We start from the raw sequence: 21,746 nt of genomic DNA on the forward strand, positions 1-21,746 counted from the left end.
TATGTTTATCAGCTATTACGGGAATATATATTTTAGTAGAGCGTTGATGGCTCAGGGGTTAAGCACTTATAATCTGCAGGTCCTGGGTACGAATACCATCATTCACCAATGTGTATTTCGATTTTCGATTTAACAACATATGTAAATTTATCCGACGTTCTTATGATGAAGGAAAACATCGTGATGCAACCTGCACATATCTGAAAAGAAATTCAATGATATGTGTGAAGTAAACCAACCCGTAACTATGGTATAGTCACACCTAACTTAGTGTAGGCTCCGAGCCCCTGCCGTGGTGGTGTGCTATTGCGTTCCCACGGCCCCATCACAAGCGGAGAAGGCGGAACACCGTTGGGTTTTGGTGAGTATACCCGGCGCCCCTATTGGCGCCGGGGGAGCCTCACATAACCGCCCGCCCTTTGGGGGTTACCTTAACACATTTCCCAACGTAAAAAAAAAAAAGGCTCCGAGCGCCTCAGTTGAGATGTGTAGTGAGCGAGTGATTATTTCAGTGAAATAATTTCTTTACGTTGTCCTAAAAATAATATGATATTTACCACTATGTTAATTTTTTTTTATAACATCACTTTTGTTTGTAGCAAATTTATTAAAATACGTAACAAATACATATCACTTCATGTCAAGGATTTTGTAAATATATTCAATGTGATTACATTCATAACAAGCTTATTTAAATGATAATAAAAGCCTTTTAAATTCCACGAAGGTGAGCACTTAATATAGTAAAGCATACATGGGCTTATTGGTTTTCCTCGGTAAAAGCCTGCCGACGTAAGTGTAGGGGAAATGTAATTACAGGAGCCGGGGGCGCGTACCTCAGTGTAGAAATACACGATAGGAAATGTTGCTTTATTAAATGTGAAGTTTATTCAGACATTTTAATATCAATTAAATAGTTAAGTGACAATCACGCTAAAGATAAGCGAGAGTTCAAGTTTTTATCTCTAACTCTAGTTTCTCGCTTATCCAGGTTCTATTATGCGTGTGTTAAAATAAAACTACTAATACGATCTTCAACGCTGGTTTGGATTCAACAATATGTCCTTGTCCCTACGGGAGATCTGCACACTATGTACTACTTCTCTATACATCTCTATCTGCCATCATATCAGAATTCACTACCTTCTTACATATCCTGTTTTACACATACTTATTCATAAGTTCATTTCTAAAGGTTATTTTTAAACTTTGTTAAGTACCTGTACGTTTCTTTAAAAGTATCCAAGATATTCTCTCAGTTAATTCTGGTTTAACATAAAATTAAATGTTGAAACCTTGAGCGAAATTAAATCCTCTTAACGGTAACTCAATAGGTTTAAAGACGTTATATCTCTAGAGTTGACCTCGCACAGGTACTGGTAATCTCCGATGATATGGATTTACTTAGAGTTGTTAATACTACCCATTTTCATTACAAAGAGAATACTCTACCTATGAGTTGAGGGCTTTAACTAAACGTCATCAAAGTCTTAATGTTACATATCTTAACATGATTATGAAACGATCAAATAATTGTTTCAAATAATTTTAAGGAATTTCATAACAAAAATGTATCGATTAATATTCATACATTATACACATATTTTTGTTTAACTAGCTCTTAAAGGCTTCATTCATAGTTCCATTAGGTGCTATATCAAACAATTTGTCCAAATTGTATTTTTTCAAAAGCAGAAGAGGGTAGAGTATTTTGTAACATGAGAGTATGTTTGTATAAGCCCGTGTTTTGTTGTCAACAGGTGGATGCAAACGGCGCGCACGCGCACGTTCACAGGACCGCGCCGCCCTGCCGCCATTTAGAACGTAAGTTATTAATTCCTCTAATATCTGTCTCATATAGTCATCAGCTTATATACGATGTCACCGAGGAGCACTTGTGAACTCAATATTATTGTGGTGTAAGGTAGCACACGAGCAAGCAGTTACCTGAATCAGCGAAGTTTCCGCTGCCCATACACTTAATCGACAGAAGAAGGGACGTTTAGAACCACGAATTTCCTTTTCCTATTCGTCCCCTCCTCCGTCAAATATACTTCCCCTTCTCATCCTTCCCTTATAAGAAAAGATTAAAATTTGGCCTCTGGTATTAGTTTAATCGAAAATTAGTCCGGAATTAGTTAGCTTTAGTCGAAAGAATGACTTAGAAAGGCCTGGAAAGCATAATGTTTCGTTTGTGCCAAAACAGTTATCATATAATGTAGATATTAGCTACAATTTCGTTTGCGATTAATTATAAAAGAAAAACGTTATGCCTGTAATCTAAAGAAATGTGAAAGTGTTTATTGTACAGTCTTTGTTTTAAAAATATTTATTTTAAAGCATCATTTAAAGTATGATGAAGGTTGCAAAACTTCTACGATGATTTGCAGTTCATTGATAGTCTCCTGAGAGTACTTCGTAATAAAAACGGTGTCAGAAGAGTAATCTATCACTCATGATGCGATATTTACTCTCACCAGGATGACGACGGAAAAACTGGAGCTAGGGACGAGCTCTGAATCAGTAAACATGAACGCGATTCAATTGTTTTATATGTTAAGCTTCGGCTTGGCAAACAACGGCGAACAGCGAATAGCAAACAAAATACATGAACATATGGATCGGTGTTAGCCTGTTTTTATTTATTGTTCGCTGTTTGTACCAGCGATAGGCGTTGGTGTCGGTTTTTCTACACAAATCAAAGGATATTGAATAATGAACTTGCCAATATGGAATAAACTAGCAAGTTCGCCAAGCGTGGGCATGCTTGTGTTGGGCGTTTGTGGTTAGTGTTTGGCACGTGTTTGGTAATTGTGTCTGTTTGAAACAAATATCAAGCGTGAGAATCCGGCTTTATATGCACTCGAAAGTAATCAATAATTAGGTTAAAAGACTTATTGCCATCGTTTGTTTCATTTCGTTTATGAAAATGAACTTGTAGTGTGTACGTAATATTGAATGATGAAAAGACATTTCATTAAAATGTTCATTAATTTACAGCAGCGATATTTAACTTAACAAAACATTATACTCATTAGGGCGTACCACAGTCGTGTTCTCATTTTCATTCATAATTTTGTATACATTTCTCTTCACCTCACAAATACTGCGCTTTCTGTTGCCTATAAATATACGTTAATAATAGTCGACATTACTTCTCCTTTGAATGTCACAAAATTAATAAAATCTTGTTATATTGTGCGAAATAGAACGCCTTTTAGAGAATGAATAAGTAATTCTATTTCGAATATATTTTGGAAGAATTTAGAGGGTATCAAATATAAAATGAGCTTTGATTCTCTGAATTACTTTAAGGTAATATCTTTCGTCGTATCTCGTAAGGGCGTGGCTTCGTTCCCTAAACGGAATGCGATGTGGGGTAACTGCGAACATGTCTGTAAATCTGGGAGATGAAACTTCGAATATTATCTAGAAAGTTCGATGTCAAACATTGGAATGTACCTCCCTGACGTCACGTATTTATTACCTAACCAGCTGACCTGACGTTGTCCTGTCTTAACTATGAATATTGAAATCAAATATTCCGCATTTTGAAATGTTCCACTCAACTTTCTTAATTATTTTACCATAAGAACATTTTCCTGATAATTATAAACAAAACAAAAAAATCTTTAGCGAAATTGTTCTATCCGTTCACGATACGATAATTAAGAGAACTAGACATTTATTCTTATATCAATAGATTTCTCATTTTTTCTTTTTCTTTTACAAAAGATCTTTATCTTTTTAAATTTAAGTTATGTAATAATTTTGTTTAGATTTAATTTACTATTACATAAATATATTGAATGTACAAGGGCGAGGGCCTCTCGTCGAAACGCTTGGAGCGTCTTAAAGCTTTATACTAATTTAATTTTCCATTTTCTTGTGCAATTATGCTTCTACACAATTTATAATTTGAACTTGTTCTTAGATAAATTAAATCCTAGATTAGATTGTTCTATTTACTGTGGGTGGCAAGAGAAGGAGAGATTAGATGGAATCATCCGATTACTAATTGAATGGTTTTCTTACCGTTAATCAACGGCTATTAGTTATTTATACTCTTTTTGCTTATATAAACTGTACATAAATACATAATAAATAAGTTGAGATGTAGACCGGATGTGCCCGTTATATTTAATTAAGGGGCGTGCCCTCAATTTGGGTAATGGGTCTATTATTTGGGCTCTGGCTTTTCGGATAATAAATCCGCATTTCCTCTTATTATCACATGCTTTTACATTTGGTCGCATTAACACCTTATATAATAGTAATTATCAAGTATGAAATGAAAAAAAATAAACGAAAGTATAGGAAAAGTACATAGATAATATATAAATGTATATATAAAAAAGGAAAAACAAGCTCGCTCTTCTAAATTAATAGAAAACTTAATCAGTAAACTTAATTACGCAAATATTCCTAAGTGAAATAATACTCTAGTGTATTCAAAGTCTTGCAGTTAATTGCGAAGCTGTTTAGATTTTACTTTAATTAATAAAGTAATTACAACTTGAAAGTCCTTACTGTTTGATTTCTATTTGTATGTGCCTTAAATATATGATTTGAAGAAACGTTCAACATACTACAAAGAACTCTTAAATAGCCAATCAAAGTGTAAATAAGAAGTCGTTACATCTCAACTAATTACACAATCACATTACGTTCGTCTCGTAATTTTATGAATCGACGCACGTAAATTACGAGAATATAAACATACGCATTAACGAGTCACCTTCATACAAATCAAGCTGATGCAAAATAAACTTAATGGTTAGTGACACAAGGATTGTTTTTAAATATACAAAAACGTGAGAAAAACTTATAACAGTTTTCACGAGCAGTTAAAACGTATACTGTTTAATGAAGGCAAGATAGCGTTATTTGTAATCATTAGTGGCAATTAAGGTAATAGCTTGATTAAACCTATAAAGAGCAGGAAAGATAACGCTTACCGTTTTATCTCCGCTGAACGGAGGATCTTACGTAACGCGTCGAGAATGGAGGACACGATAAGCGATAACACGTCAGCGAAGAGGCCCCTCGCAGTGCGTTCTCGACTTATATTTATTTGGCGACAGTTGTGTTACACAGAAACAACACCTTTCTTTAATTTCTATTCTCTAATATTGTTGGGATGCACATCGTCTTACTGTATTGTCCTTCTGAAAATAAACTTCATCAAACCATTTCATCATCATTATCAGCTCACCAATGTCTCCACCGAGGGGTTTAGAGCCTATCCTAAGTTAGGGGTGATTAGGCCATAGTCAACTACGGTGGTCAAACCATTTACTTTAACTCAAAACATGTAGGCTATGTTTTATGGATTTCTCTCTGTTCTAATTTTCTCAATCTATCTATATATATAAAAGAAAGTCGTGCTAGTTACACTATTTATAACTCAAGATCGGTCGAACTGATGTAGCTGAAAATTGATGGGGAGGTAGCTTAGAACTAGGAGACGGACATAGGAAGTTTTTTATCTTGTGTGCATTTTTTTATTCCGCGCGGACGGAGTCACGGGTAAAAGCTAGTAGTACATATTTTCTAAATGAAAGTGTCCTCACTTTGTTTAAATAATATTAAAGAGCTATACGTCGCTCGTCTTTTGAACCCTTCATATTCAATTCAGCTTCAAATTCAAGGACTTTGAATAATTTGAGATGAGAGGTAAAAGGTTTTTGTCATCTTTTTAGGTAGAATAAGAACTTAAAAATTCACTGTGAATTTTAGGTATTTAAAAAAAAAACTTAATGTTATACTAAAATATTAGAATAAAAAAAGACATCAGTACCAATTTATTTAGAGCACGATACAATATAAGTCTTTAGGGAATCATCGAAATAAAATGTCGATGTTAAACGAATCAGAAAGGCGGATCCGAAGATTTCTCTCGACAATTACAGTAATGAAATCTAAGAATAAAAAAATGTTTTCGCCGAAAAAGACGAACCGAGATACTTTATAGGTTTATGAGACGATGGGTTTTCGTTCCAATTATTTCATCCTCTACTGCTTTGAATTAACTATATAGCTTTTAATGATTTATTATTTGAAAAATCCGAACTTCATTTTTAGTGCCAATAGGTATAAAATACCAATCTAGCGGTCGCAGGTTCCAATCCCGTAGTAAGCTATTGTAATTATTAATGCGCTTGTATTAAAAAAAATACAAAAAATGATGTTGTACCTATTTATGATTTTGAAAATCATGATATACGTATATATGTGTTAGAACGATGTTGACACTAATCAATATGAGCTTAGCTTCAGCGTTATTGAAAATATTAATACGAAAAGTTCTCGGAAGATCATAAGACGATCATAGGAAAGCAAACTTAGTACCAAAGTTTTAATTGCAAAACTCGGTTGGCTAAATATGTTTCTTATTTATTAGATTATTTTACTTCTAATCCCCTAGAGTTTTCTCTGAGGAATTGTTATTAATAGCTATTAATAACAAATACAATAACTAATTATTACGTGATTTGATTTGTGATGCTTTCTCATTGTTATTATTTGTTCATAGTTTCTAGTACCAGGGTTTCTGCCGAAATACATGTATATAAACATCACTGTCGTTCTCTTTTCAAATTAAAAACTAAAATAGATTTGTTATAACGAGTGCTCCGCAGTTGTAAATTACGATTGCAGTGAAAGTAATAATCACTTTGAAAGTGATTCAAATATTTTTAAATTTTTACTTCAAATAAGTTAGTTGCTAAACTTTTCATCTTTAAAAATTGTCAATCAAGCTCCATTGTATTTAAAGCTAACAATTTTAGACAAGAATCTATGTTCAAATCTTATTGCGAATGTTTAGATGGATGGATGTTTGTTTGAAGGTGTCTTCGGAACGGCTCAACGGATCTTGATGAAATTTGGCACATATGTAGATCATAGTGTGGAAGAACACATAGGCTACTTATAAAGTTGTATTTTAATTCGGCGCGGACAGAGTCGCGGGCGACAGCTAGTGTGATATATAAGCGTGTGTTGAGGTGAGGTGCTCTTTTATATTACATGTTACCAAGAGTTCAGACTCGAGCGTAATTCAGTTTGGAACTGTAACAAAAGTTGTTATTGGTGTAATTTTTTAGTTGTTATTAAATTATTATTATCATCAATATAATTTTTTATGTCAACACAAAAGTTATTTAAAAAGAAGATTTATACTTTGGCTTGATTTATTCATTTTTACCTTTTTACGTGGGTAAAATCATGTAACCTATTTTTTTCTGTTTGCTGTTTTTCTACTTTTTTTTTATTAGAAACCGTATTTTTTTCTCTCTAAATTACATTTCATCAAAAATATTATTGGTGGGTCTTTTGTACGGGATTCTTACAATAAAGTGACATATTTGTCCCAATACCTTTTGACAGTCCCTAAGGAGAATTCCAATTTTATTTGATAGATACGTCGCATAAAAGGGTTTTTTGATGTATTACAAATAAATACTCTTTGTGTTTGATGTCTTTTATATAATGGTATAAGACAATTAATTGTTATTTCTTAATGTAATTTCTCGATTATTATAATGTGCGTGTTTTTCTTGAGAGTGCTTAAATAATTTTCAAGATAAAAGGATGATTAATTTAAAAAAGTTTCAAAAGATAAAAGTATTTGTCGGCTAAACATCGAATTACCTACTTTTTGTTTATCTATCTTCTTGTACATATATTTCTAGTCAGTTGGGCAAAAACATAATTTTCGATGTTCACTTTAGTCGTAGGTGTTTTATGGAGAGTAGGTGAGCCAAACGTTTCCCATAGATAATGCATTTAACCGCCGCCGGAGCGTGGTAATTGAAACCGGTTTAAGCTTGATGTGTTTATACTCCGAGCTCGATGGTGCTACGACTCCTTGTTTTTATTGGTCGACGGTGATTTATGCGCTTTTTGCTATATCAAGTCTTAGCGAACTCAATTAATTAGAACTTAACGATGCCGGTATTCATACTTGCTCCTGTTTTGCAATCTTTTTAATTTATTCATTATGTTTTGTGAAATAGTAGTCTGTTCTATCAGTGTTCATTACCATTTAGAATTACTTAGAAATAGTCTAGACATTTAAATTACTTAACAATTTTTTTATCTTTACCATAAAAATCTTAGACAGTGTTTCAAATACATTTTAGCTTAAACATACGTCAATCCTTTTACACCGTGACTCTAGCGCCCGCCGCGGATTTTTGACAATTCGATTATTCAAACATTATTATGCGTAGGCTTGCGAAATGTGATCTTTACCTATAATAATGAAGTACGTATAACTAAATCATTGTGGTGATACATATTTATGGCGAAACATATCACCACGTTGGAGTTATTAATATCAATCAGCGGCGGTCAAAGGTTTAAAACACGTGTTCAACTAAATTAGCAACTATAAGTGTATTTTGTATGCGTAATAGTGCTTCTAAAGTGTGTGTGGATATGTGAACAGGCACAAATGACGGTACTTATTCATATCCTTGTTTGTAGAGTTATAGTTTTCTTATATTAAAATTAAGTCAGTCTGCGACGAAGGTTTCATTATTTAAATATTTACTGCATAAAGTATAAAGGATGTCAATGTATACACGTCGCGTGTACTGTAGAGAATGTCAAAGTATCCGAATGCGGGTTTGAGGTCAGGCCAGTATTTTGCTTTTCAAATAGACATCGAAGAAATATTTGTTAGCATTCGAATGTTGGAATTTAAATTCGTATCACATGTGGTTAAGTGCCTTGCATTCTGAGTGTAGTTTTAACGCACAACTAACCGTTGGTTTCTGAGACCAAAATCTCTATGAAACATATTGTCATTCCTGTCATTACCTTTGACAAAATAGTGATAACAATATGTTTTAAATGGGAATTATGGTCTCAGAAGCCGAAGGTAAATGTTAAATACTTGCGTTGATGTATCAAATATTGGGCTTTTTAAACTACATAATAGACTTCTTGATTAATAAAAAGATAATTATTTATTAATGAAAAAAATAAAACATTGTACATTTAAAAAATAAACAACCTTTTTCCCAAAATGAGCATTTCCATAAATCTCGGTCCGCGTTCATTTTGTCGCTTGCGTCCGAGCTTTTACGTCGAGGAATAAATATACGTAACCTGGCACGTTTCTTTATTCATATTGCACAAATTCTTTACTCATTTTCTTTTATATCCTCGTAAGACGCAATCTTACCACCAAAAAAATTAAAGATAGCCAGACAATAGCTGTCTCCCGTGACTCCGTCCGTGCGGTATTTAATAAAACTTATTTAGTATTCTATGTGTTCTTCCTGCCTATGGTCTACAAATGTGCCAAATTTCATCGAGATCCGTTGAGCCGTTCTGTGATTTATTCAAACAAACATCCATCAATCCACATAAATATTCGCATTTATAATATTAGTAATTTTGTACATTTCTCGTATTTATATAAAAAGCTTTATCATATTTCTGTACTCTGGTATATGTTTAATTTAACGTATTACTGGTTTTACCAAACGGATTAAATATATAACGATCGAAATTTTACCAAATTCCATTAGAAAATAAAAGACTTTTTAAAAGTTGACAAAACATGTACATTTTCAACTTTAAAAACACACAAAATGCTTTCCACATATCGCTAACTTAGAATTAAAGTATAATTTATTAAGTATTTATGCATAGTCCAGTATTTGTATAAAGTATTCAACGTGATAATTAGGGTTGTAATTACAACTACGAACAAATATGTTTATAACTTTGTTAGACGGTGTGCAAGCCCGCCTACTTTTCATAACAAAGTACACCAACACTACAAAGGCGGTGCAACAAGCCTCATTAGGTGTAGCACTAACAATGTTACACCGCGACCTACATTCGAAGCAATTGCGCCACCTGGTGCTACGCCGTAGCGAACTCTACGCGCTACGGGTTGTTTAATGCAAATTGAATTTAAACAAATTTGATTTTCGTTCTTAAATTAAGGATTGATGATAAAACTAATTATGTAGGCTTAATGTTTAAAAGTAATCATAAATTATGAAGACGTCGACCTTATGACCTTAAGCAAAACTTCTCATGTTTCAACGACATGATATAAAAATTGTAGAAACTTGGTGAAATTTAAGTTAAAACTTTCTTTTAAAAGCATTAGTCTTACTTTTGTTAGAAAGGAAATGTGATGTGATTTCTTATAAATTACTTTCGTACATACAATTCAGTTTTATTGTGAAAATTTTGTTTTAACGGATTTAAGAATAAAAAAAACTTCCTACAAAGTAGGTTAAATAAAGATAATATTTGTAAAAATAAATACGTTATTTGAAAAATTTTATGTAAAATATAAGCATTTTAAACTTTAAGCCAGTCAAGGTTATTAACCGAGCTTAATTTCCAGGCATTTGCAGGCTCCTGAGCGAAATCATTTCGAAAGCTTTCTTCTTTTTCGCAATTCCATATTACTTTATTTGAATGTCGAAAGAAAATTTATTATTTTTATGTATCTAAATAACACAGGATATACAAAATATTTAACATGTTAACTAAATCATGTGAAACATGTTACATTTCCGATTAAAATGAAAATATAAATATTTTTACGACGCTCCCATCAAAGCAAAGGGAAGTCATTTAAAAATTTTGACGAGTAGGAAAGTCTTTACAACTAAAATAGACTGAATTAAAGTGCGAAAAACAGTTGCTGGTAGATACCAGAAATATGTATATTTTTTAATAAAAAAAAATTGTGTTTTTATAAATGACTAAGTTTGTATTGTAAAGGCTTTGGAATTGGTTCTTCGGTCTTTGCCATTGCAATTGAAAAAATCGGATTTCTCTGCTTACATTACTTAGCAAAAAAAAGATTGATAATGTCTATCAAAAGTGTTAGGAACTTATTTATCAGCAAATAACAATTTTATATGTATTTAGGTCATCCCTATATCTCTTTCGAACGAAGTAGGTTACGAAATATATTTAATTGTTGTTACTATATAACTTTTATTAAATGAGTACTGAACAAGATCGTTTCACAAAGCTTTCAGTGAGCTTTGTGTTCATTGCATTTTTTTTACATTTGTTTTTCTTTACTAAATCTACAAAACTTTATATAACTTATGAATTTAATTCAAAACCCTACAGTAACTTTCAATTAACTGATAGCAAATAAATGAAGTCAGTTTATCGAAAGTATCTATAAGTAAACTCAATCTAATTCTAAGACTCAAAGGAGTGATATCAAATATTCAATATTGAGATTGGAGTCGAGATGTTTGTTCTCATGTGACGTCACGTGATAACATTATCATATTGGAAATGTTTAATTTCAATACAATTATTTGCATGAAAACGTTAAGTATGATTAACGATATTCTATCGATATTGATACGTGAATTTAAGGTTGAAAAAAGAATTATAATATTTTTATTTTTGAGAAAGATTGGTTGTTTGTTTCTTCAGTTACTTAAAAGCAACGGAACAGATTATAAACTTTTCACGTATATAAAGCTCTTATATCAGTGCCAAGTTAGTCTTTTTTGTAAATCCAACGAGCAAAGTTATGACAGGTTGTTAGAATGATGTACTACAAATAAGCAACAAACATTCGAAACATTTCCAGCACTCTCTAAACTAGTTACGAACTGTTTCCTATGTTAGAAATCATAGGTGACCTAGAAATGCTACTATCGGACACAGTAGGCTCAGTTTCGCCGTTCGCACTTCACGGATGACATCGTACGAAATGGACCGGATGCGATCTAGACATGTCTTTATATTTTATTAACGTTATTCATAAAAAAATAATGTTATTATCAACGTATAAATAGATCTTTTTTTTCTAAGACACTTTAATAGCGAAAACAATACAATAATGTAACTATCTAGAAATTTTATTTTATTTTTAATTAATACTCTCTCCTTCAACTCGTAAGATTCCTTTGCAAAAACATCGAAACAAAAACCTATTATTGTTAGATTTTTTTAGTGTTTTTGGAAACTTATTCTCAGCAAAAATCTACGATATGACTTCTATATAACATATTTAACTTATCAATCCTTGATGTTCCTCAAATCTCAACAAACAAAAGCGTGGGATTGTACACTCATTGTACACATTTGGTCGACGCTGCGTCAAAATGACCTCATTGTGAATTGTATCACATGTTGCGATATACGCTCCATTGCCCCACTGTTACATTTAAACGTCCTTGTACATGGCGTCTTGTTTATTTTATAGCTCCTGATAAAGAGTACTATTGGACAATCTTATATTTACAATAATAATAAATAACAACCAGCGCGGATGTATTGATTTGTCAGAAGTAGAGAAATCTAATATTAAAAATGTACACTTGATGACCATTTAAGTAAAAATTAAACGATCTCGGTTCGGCTTTTAGTATCATTTATCATACATTTAGGTTAACTTTTAATTTTTTTTATAAGTTTATCAATATATCTGTCCGATTTATAATATGAGCTTTAGTTTATTTTATGACATTTATTCCTTAACTAAGCGTTTATTTTGGGTCTCAACTTTGAATATTTCCGTCAATTATTTGATTAAAATTAAAGCGCTCCTATTAAATGCGGAAACATCAAAGGCTGTAAATTAAGCAAACAAAACAAATGCTTTTAAACTCTGTCCGCTTTTCTAAATGTCGAGCTCAATGTTTATTTTTCTTTCGCTTTTTCATTTGTAATTGTTATTGAATTGTTTGATTAAACTTTTATTGAAATTGAGGGCATTTTTATTTGTAGACTGTCCCTCTTTGTTTATAAGAGATGTTAAAATAGCTGAATTTGTTTGATTGAATTTATTTTTCACTTGTTTTTTTTTTTGGTAAATACTGAATACAAAGATTTTCTTAATTACCTATATAGATGAATATTCTACATTTATTTTGTTGTAATGTTTAACACAGAACTCCATTGTTCGTGTTATCAGCTTTTATAGAATATTCATGTCCGAGTAACAATGATCCATTCACTCCTATTAATTCGCGGAAAGAAATTACACTAAAGACGTGGGAAAATGTGTTACTATTTAACCAATTACTGAAGAGCATATTTGTTTATCTTACATGGTTAACATCATGATGATGATGATGATATTTGTTTATCTTACATGGTTAATTACCGTGGGTTTTCACAGACTGCAACAGACGTAAAAACATATTATTATCGGTTAAATTTTCTTTAAAAAAAATTAGATTAGAAAAGACATTGTACGAATGTTTCTATGGAAACCAACGGTATATAACACATTGACAGACCTTTTCTTTGTGTCCACATTACTTCAATAATATCTTCTGCTAAAAAGATATAAACATTTTCAATTTATATATAATAAATATAGACTTATAGATACGGATCTCAAACGTTTTCTAGTTCAAAAGATGTGCTTTCTACTATAAAAGATTTAATACGCTCTCTGCTCCCGCTCGTTATTCAACCTAGCCGGTTTGCACTCGCAACTGGAAATAGTACTACAGATTATTATATTCTGTATATTTTATTACCAACATCCAAGTATAAAATATTTTATTTATATAAGGTCTGAAGTATAAACCTAACTAGTTCCTCTTATCACTGTTTTGGAAATCATCGAAATATCGTTTGACATCCGATGAAAATACATGATTGTACGCAAAAAGAAAGATGGCCACGAAGGCATCGATTATTTACCGGGAAATAAAATGAAGGAAAAACATGAAATCGGCCAGTACACGATTCAATCATTGTCGACCTGTTTCCGATAAGTAACACACGAAAAGATTCGTTGATTTGATCATACGTGTGTGTTATTGCTTTGCCTTTTTTCATTTGTTTTACGAGTTTTACATGCGTTGTATATGTTTACATTGCATGTGTTTACAGTTCAAAATAAGAAAACTTTTTTTACGTTATGTGGAGTAAACTTGTATTAATTTGATCCTAATTGAAGTTTTTTTTTCTCCCGATTTCGAATTTCGAACTCGTCAAAAGATTTATTTGTGGCTCAAATAAAGAATTGTAATTCATAACACTAAAACTTTTCATTTAGTCTAAGTAAGGCTTCTATTGAGAAGGGCTCTTTTTCTTTAATGTTTTGGTTAAAATCATGAAAAAAATAAATTTCCTCTGATTCCAATTTTTTTTGTTTTAGTAGTAGAATAAAAAGAGTTGTTTCATATTTATAAAAACACATAAAGAAGGATCTCTTGTGTTATTTAACGCATTGGAAATTGTGATTGCACAAGTAAAAGTCGCCATTACGCGACATTCTTCGCGGCGTTAACACCATGCTATTATATTTTGAGGCATTTTATGGAGCCCATAACAAAGTTATGTGTCGTTACCAACGGTTGATATTAAATTGCAGTCTCTCTGTCAGGTTTTACTGAATTTATATGACGTGTTGACACAGATAACGAACTTTTGCTATATCTTATATATATAAAAGAAAGTCGTGTTAGTTACACTATTTATAACTCAAGATCGGTCGAACTGATTTAGCTGAAAATTGATGGGGAGGTAGCTTAGAACTAGGAGACGGACATGGAACTTTTTTATCTTGTGTGCATTTTTTTTGTTCCGCGCGGTCGGAGTCGCGGGTAAAAACTATAATAGTTTTGAATAAATACATTGAAACATATTGTTATCTGTGTTTATTCAAAGAAATTGGGAGGATATAATGTAATGAGATAAATAAAAAAACAGGAAAACAATTTTTATCATACATTATCCTGAAAGAAAAAGGAAAACGCCGTCGCTCCGTTTCAGTAAAAACTTTAGAATAAATGTGTAGAGTTACAAGAATGGATGAGATAAGAAAGAAGTAGAGAAGAAAATGAAAGTTTTGTAGTTCAATATAAACTGTAATGTGGTAAACGTAGCTAAATTTAATAAAACTCTTTGGAGAAAGAACTTTAAGGGCTTAAATTCCCGTTGTTTCGTGGTTAAGTGTGTCTTATTTTTATACGCCGATGTATAACCAATACAGATTCATTATTTGATTTGAGTGGAAATTATTTATCTATGATGCTACTTCATCTAAATTGCAAGCTAACATTTCAAAATATTAAATTTCAAATTATCTTGATATTCAACGAATTTTAGCCTAAATCAGCTTTAACCCTGTGACCGCGGCTACTAATTCCCGGGATGGGATTAACAATAGAAGTAAATGTGGCGAGGCGCGCCGCTCCCCGGGGTGCCTCTTAAATATGCTTTATTACTAACTATTATTACCTCAATTACCCTATGAATTCTAATTTAATGATTCGTTGAAATGGTAATACTTATTACCATCATATTTTATATTCCATTGCGATTCTTACTGGAAAGAATTAAATGTTTAGCTGAAGTATAGTGCTGTATTTGTCATATTTTGGTAGCCAATAAAGATTTTAACCCTCTAATCAAAACTTGTTGAGAATACTGGTTAAAGTAGATAGATCTTAATCAATGAAAACTATATACCTATATAACTACTAGCTAGCGCCCTTGACTCCGTCCGTGCGGGTAGCCTATGTACTCTTCCAAACTGTGTTCATCTTGTGGGTGTCCATGCGAAATTTCATCGATATACGTCGAGCTGTCCTAGAGATATAATCAAACAAATATCCATCCATCCATACATCTAATTTTTCGCATTTATAATAATAGTAAGATAAACTATATGCAGCTTACTAACCAGTTGCTACATGAGACATATATTAGATGATTTATTAATGTAATCATTCTCTTGAACTCACGTCTCATATCTTAGGGTTAACATTCACTTGTACACCTATTATTTAAACGATAATATCTCTATGGATCAGGTTAAAGTACTGGCATTGAGTCAAACTAAATCTCTAGTGATTTTAATGTTTATTAAATGACAATTAAAATATTTTGATCTTACTTACAAGTATCGTGTTTTCATCAATCGTTGCAGTAGAAGTTTGTTAAATACATTTTTGTACTACATTTTAACATAAAATTTAACGGACAATTTTTGCTGTTAAAAAATCATTGCTGTGAGTATTATTTGTTTTTCTTGTATAGTTCTTTTCCAGCTACAATACAAAGTAAAACTGATTTTGTACTTAGAAATATTTTGTCTCAGCATTTTACAATTTGCCACAATATATTGTTACATCATAACACAAACGTCGTGACTTGTTATTATTTTTACAATTACATGTAACTAAACTAATATTAAATACATTATTTCGTTTAGTTGCAGGTAAAAATGCCTACAAAATAAGTAAAGTAATTTTGTATTTACAGAGAACATGTCCACTTTATCTGACGACGTATGACGGGTATTTGAAAGAGAGCTTTGTTTGAGCTCTGTCCACAGGGCGTCATTAATTCAGCGACATTATAATCAGGACGTCTGTTGCACGGCTTTAAACATTCAGCAGAAGTTGTTAAGCTCATGTCATAGCTTGCATTACCATGTTTAACTAATGTGCGACGTAATGCTGGAGGATGAAATGCGCAGATTTTTCTTTAAATTTTCTAGTAGCGTTAATAGAAAAACCTAGGGCGTAATTTACTTGGTGTAGAAATGAAAGAGCTGGGAAATAACAACACGGATTCGCTTGGAAAGAAAAAACTGACACTGAAAAAAAAAAAAAACATTTTATTATCCCATCGTCGTATTTTCAAACAGCTTTTTTGACAACATTTTATGTCATTGTAATAATGTGTAGATTATATTATCAATTTGTAACGAAAAGTTAAAACGATGCTCGTTAACATTTTTGCGTCGTTTACCGTCGTTGCTCCTTTTTCCACCTGACTGCGTAACAGAGTGCGCGGAATTCAATCCCTTGCTATTACCAGACGCTTACACCTATTTTCCACTATGCGGTTATCCGTGTGCGATTGTCATCGTATGTAGCAATTGCAGCCGCCAATGAAATGCGGCTAGAGGCTGCTACAGAAATGGTGGTCGCGCTGGTTGTTTAGTGGAAAAAAGGTCTTAGTATTAAATCGCAGTAAACGCGCTCGTTACCGGTACACTCCCCGTCGAGCCCTCTCGACGCCCTCTCGCGACCTCTCACCTGTCCCCAGTCGCTCCCAATGAGACCTGACCTGAGACACTTCGCTCACAACAATACATTAAAGCCGTTCTACAAACTTCAGCTTGCAAGAATGCTTCTCTCTTGCATTTTTATGCTATAAAATTAGCTGATTTAAATATTTCAAAATGAACGTACAAATTTTTTGTGCAGGTGCAGTTAGACAGTTAGCAACTGCTATTCAGGCAGTAAGCAACTGCTATTCAGGCTTCATATACTCTTTTAATTGTTGTCCATTTTTGCTAGTATTAGGCGTTTTGATGGCGCGAAATATGGTCTATAAATATCACTAGCGACTTTCTTTATTACATTTCTAAAAGTAAGGAACACGTCACAAAGTCCAATATATGTCATCGTAAAAGTGCTAAGCCTCCGCAGGTCGTAAAGTAAATCTATGAGGCGAGTCCACACGTCGCATGGTAACAACGCCATACGAATGATTGCGCAACTTTATTTACGCTAGCTTGATATTGAAACCAACCCTTCGACTAGTCATAACAACGCGTACGCGTAAAGTACAGAAAAACACGCCCAGTGTTCCGACTTGTCCTGCGAATTTTATTTAATAAGAAAGAATCTTAGAGCACTCAGGTTGTTAATAGTCTCTTGATATATGTAACCAAATAACAGAGATTGTTAAAGGACTTTTTTTCTTTTATAATATAATGCTAACCAGAATTCTCATAATATGTTGTAAATTTTTTTACAAGTATATCTTACGACCATTGCCTGTGAGTTGTGGAACTAAACACCGGTAATAATGAACGATGTAAATATTACGCGAATGCTTTTCTCTTATTCTTAAAAATATTCTGTGCTCGTATTTTTGCTGGACTTACATAGTAATAAAATATACATCTTACTAATATTATAAATACGAAAGTTTAGATGGATAGATGTTTGTTACAAGGTATCTCCGGAACGGCTCAACGGATCTTGATGAAATTAGGCACAGATGTAGAACATAGTCTGGAAGGACACATAGGCTACTTATAACTATTATTTTAATACCGCGCAGACGGAATTGCAGGCGACTCCTAGTCATACATACGTAATATACTGTTTTAAGTAAAATACAGTAGTTTTCAGTTCCCGACGTATTCATACATAAGTAAACTGAAACTGAATTATTTATTAAATTTTATTATGATAATAGGTGACCTGATTCTATCAAATATTACTCTAGTCAGTCTAGTCTCAAATTTAAACCATGCCACGGACACGCCCAACTCTAATCTATTCGCTGAAACATGTATTGTTTCAGGTGAACTGTTCGGACTTTCATGCAAATGACACGAGTGACTGGTCTGCTAATGTACAGATTATAGTCGACTATGTTACATTCGAATTGTTCATACATTTATAAAATAGTTTTTAGTTATATATTTGAAAATGAAATTCGCCTCTACGTGGAAATTTGGAATCGATAACGACGGGATCTAATGATTTATTTCAATATATTTTCAACAATAGTTGACGACAGACATCACGCTTGTCTAAAAAGTATTTTAGTAAAAACGAGATCTGTTTTGTTTTACGTTTGATTTATGTACCAAGATGTATTTATTGTCTAAAAGTTTGTTCATTTTTTACAGCACTATTAAAGGTTCAAAAATGCAATTGTATCGTATTTTGTATGGCGTCTCATTTATAACGACTGATACTAGTGTATGGACCAACAATTTCAAATGATCTAGACAGTCTTATAAATTAATATAAACAGTTAGAAAATATACGACCTTAAGATGAATATGGAGTAATATATCGTAGGAGTTTTATCCATCAAAGGACTTTTAACGATGTTGGATTAAACTTGACGTATAAGAGAAATTTGATGTGTTGTGTGTAGCATAAAATATAAATATGTTACGGTAAGTGGCTCAGTTTTATGATGGAACACATTTCGAACGACGTCGAAGTTTCTAGTTTTAACGGCATTTTTATATCGGCATTCGGTTTTACCGGCCAGCGATTAATAACATAAAATTTTTCAAAGTCAATATAAATAAGATTTAAATATTTTGATAATCTAATCTTTTGTATGTTCTCCTCCAAATAACCTTAGATCAGAGTGATTAAAACATATTTTCGATTTGCGAAAAAAGTTAATGAAACAAAAATAATCTCTTAATGTAGATTCGTCTCAAAATCTAAATAAGCGAATAACTTCTACAATTTATACCTTTTTCGTTTTATAGCGAAAAAATAAAATCTTTAACAATGTTTTCCTATTTAAGCCCAGCTAAATCCTTCTGTCGTAATGACGTAAGTATAGAATGAAATAGTCATTATCGGTGAAAACATAATTGTCCAAAATGCTTCAAATTATATATAGAAAACACGAAAGATTTTCAACGAGGGCCTGCTCATTAGAATCTATGAGATCAGTTATAAATCGATCATAACATTAATCAAAGATTTTTTTTTGGCGAGTTTGTATTAACTTTCTAGCAATTGAGGGTGCCAGTGCGAACATTTCGATCACCGGAGGGTCGGCAGGTAACGAGCGTTCAATCAGAGGGAGCGAGATATAAATGAAAAAGTAAATTCGACTCGATGTCGAGTTGTCGACCCCTCGTTGTAGGAGATCCATGAAAATTACACATCTGCGGACAATCCCACGACGTCACAATGTTGGCCCTGTACCTGTAAATTATTTATTCACTGCGGACATTTTCCTAGTGAATTATTTAAAAACAAAATGCTTATTGCAATCGTTAAAATGAAAATAAGTACTTCCGCTGTATACATCATTAGATTACGTACCATCATGAATGTTATATAACATGATGTTTTTCTTTCATTTTCCTTTGTTTTAAACATAATCTGTTGCAAACATTTGTAGCATAGTTATTAATTCAAAGTAACAGTGACGCAATTATAAATAGATTACCTTTATATTAAATACTGATTAAGATTGTAAGGAAGGAAAAAATACCTGTCTCAAAATGCCTTTGTCCTAAAATATATTCCTATCTCCATCTTAAAGTGAATAAGAGCGATGCTTATATGATTTTGTGCAGGGTAATGTCTCACGTTGTTCAATATGTTGGTGTCTCTTGCAAACTCTACTAGCAATGTGATTATCTCATCCCGTGTCAGCGGACGAGGCGGGAAGGGGAAGGGAGGGCAAACACAGAATAATCATGACACGTCAAATTCCGTCACTCTAGGAGAGCACGAGGCGGTATATTTCTAGATACTATACAGCCGTGATATATACGAAGAAGCGTTTAAGGCTTAAGGTAATTTCGCATTTAATTTATGTCAACGAAAAATTTCAAGCTCGGTTTACACCACGAAACCAAATTTAACATTGAGAAAATTTTAAGATACATTTTGATTCGTTTACATGGTTTTCGCGTTACGTTCCGCTTCGGTTCCGTTTCGCGTAGTGCGTTGAACAAAATTTGACGTGATACGATTCAGGACGCCTCAGTTTTTACGATAATTATATTGATTGCAAATACAATGCAACTGTACATATCTGTATCGTTATAACATAAAATGTAACATTAAAACGTAACATTCAACACCTGATACCGTGACAATCGTATTTGTAACGAGGTGATTACAGAGGGAGGGATGCGACGGGACGAGGTCGGCGTTACCACCACGTGACCGTCGGGCGATCATTGGAATACGATATGCCTTCGGTTGTTACCTCTTGCCCTTTTGTAATATAAAACCGATTGTTCCATTTAATGGTTGACTATTTCATAAAGCTAGGATGTCATTGTCATATAAGATTCGTGTCATATTTCTGAATAATATTTACATACATCTTAATTTCCTCAAATTTTAACGAACGGTTTCTGTGTCTGCAGGGCGGCGCGGCTGCGCAGCAGTGGTTTGTGGTGTAAAGTGAACCCTGGAGCCGCACAGGGGTCTATGTAGGTATTATAATTCCTACATTTTTGTAATATTAATTTCATTAAAATTTGCATAATAAATTTTGTAAGGTGAGGTTTTTCCGTAAGTGAAATAATCTGTTCATAGAATCAGATTATATTAAATATATAATTCTCAGTATTGCGACGTATCCGTTGCAACAGATCGCATGCAATTAAAATGAGCGATATATGATGAATTTTATAAGCAGTAGTGGCGTTAAGGTAGGGCCAGGTGGGGAGCCCAGGGCGCCGAGCATAAGGATATCCTAGCTTTGGAATATTACCCCGAAATATTGAAGTTTGCCCTGGTTATAAGTGATGTGAGCGTGTCGTTGTGTGCAGTGGTGCGGAGGGCGCGGCAGCATGGACGACGGAGGCAGCAACAAGCAGCGGCAGGCCACCAGGGTCTTCAAAAAGAGCTCGCCCAATGGAAAGGTTAACTATTAATGATTATATTGTTTCCACACACGAAATACGGACTAGGATTTCATTTATTCTGCCCTTAGTGTCTTTAGAACTAGATAAGAAGTGGAGATTGTTGTGTTAACATTTTTATATTTTTATACAAATAACATTGGATAAGACCTAGATACAAATCAGTCGTATACAGCCATACGTTAAGTTGATGCGCCGTGGAATTTGTTAGGTTCATTGAACAGTAATATCGTTTGCGATACGTCTACACGCGATATGCTACTGATGAGTCAATGCACGCAAACCTATGCTATCCTGGTACCTAATGCCATCGAAATGTCGTCATAACCTACTGTCCCATAGGAAATATTTAGTGTCGTTTTTATGGAACGTCCAGTAC

The 21,746-nt window shown here is 33.0% G+C and overlaps 1 protein-coding gene across 3 annotated transcripts in view; it reads left to right on the forward strand.

The window, feature by feature from the left end:
• The window catches only part of LOC106719022 (beta-arrestin-1), a 53,970-nt gene that overhangs the window by 23,334 nt on the left and 8,890 nt on the right, over positions 1–21,746 (forward strand). For 2 of the 3 annotated variants that reach the window (XM_045682050.1, XM_045682060.1), the window contains exons 2-4: positions 1,761–1,824; positions 20,867–20,932; positions 21,275–21,367. In XM_045682050.1, the coding sequence (XP_045538006.1) occupies positions 21,296–21,367 (72 nt within the window). In that variant the 5' untranslated portion in view covers positions 1,761–1,824; positions 20,867–20,932; positions 21,275–21,295. Of the gene's footprint in view, positions 1–1,760; positions 1,825–20,866; positions 20,937–21,274; positions 21,368–21,746 lie in introns of all 3 variants that reach the window. The other variant, XM_045682057.1, reaches the window with a different exon arrangement.

Source organism: Papilio machaon, chromosome 2, assembly GCF_912999745.1.
Source record: "Papilio machaon chromosome 2, ilPapMach1.1, whole genome shotgun sequence".
NCBI classification, from domain to species: Eukaryota; Metazoa; Arthropoda; class Insecta; order Lepidoptera; family Papilionidae; genus Papilio; species Papilio machaon.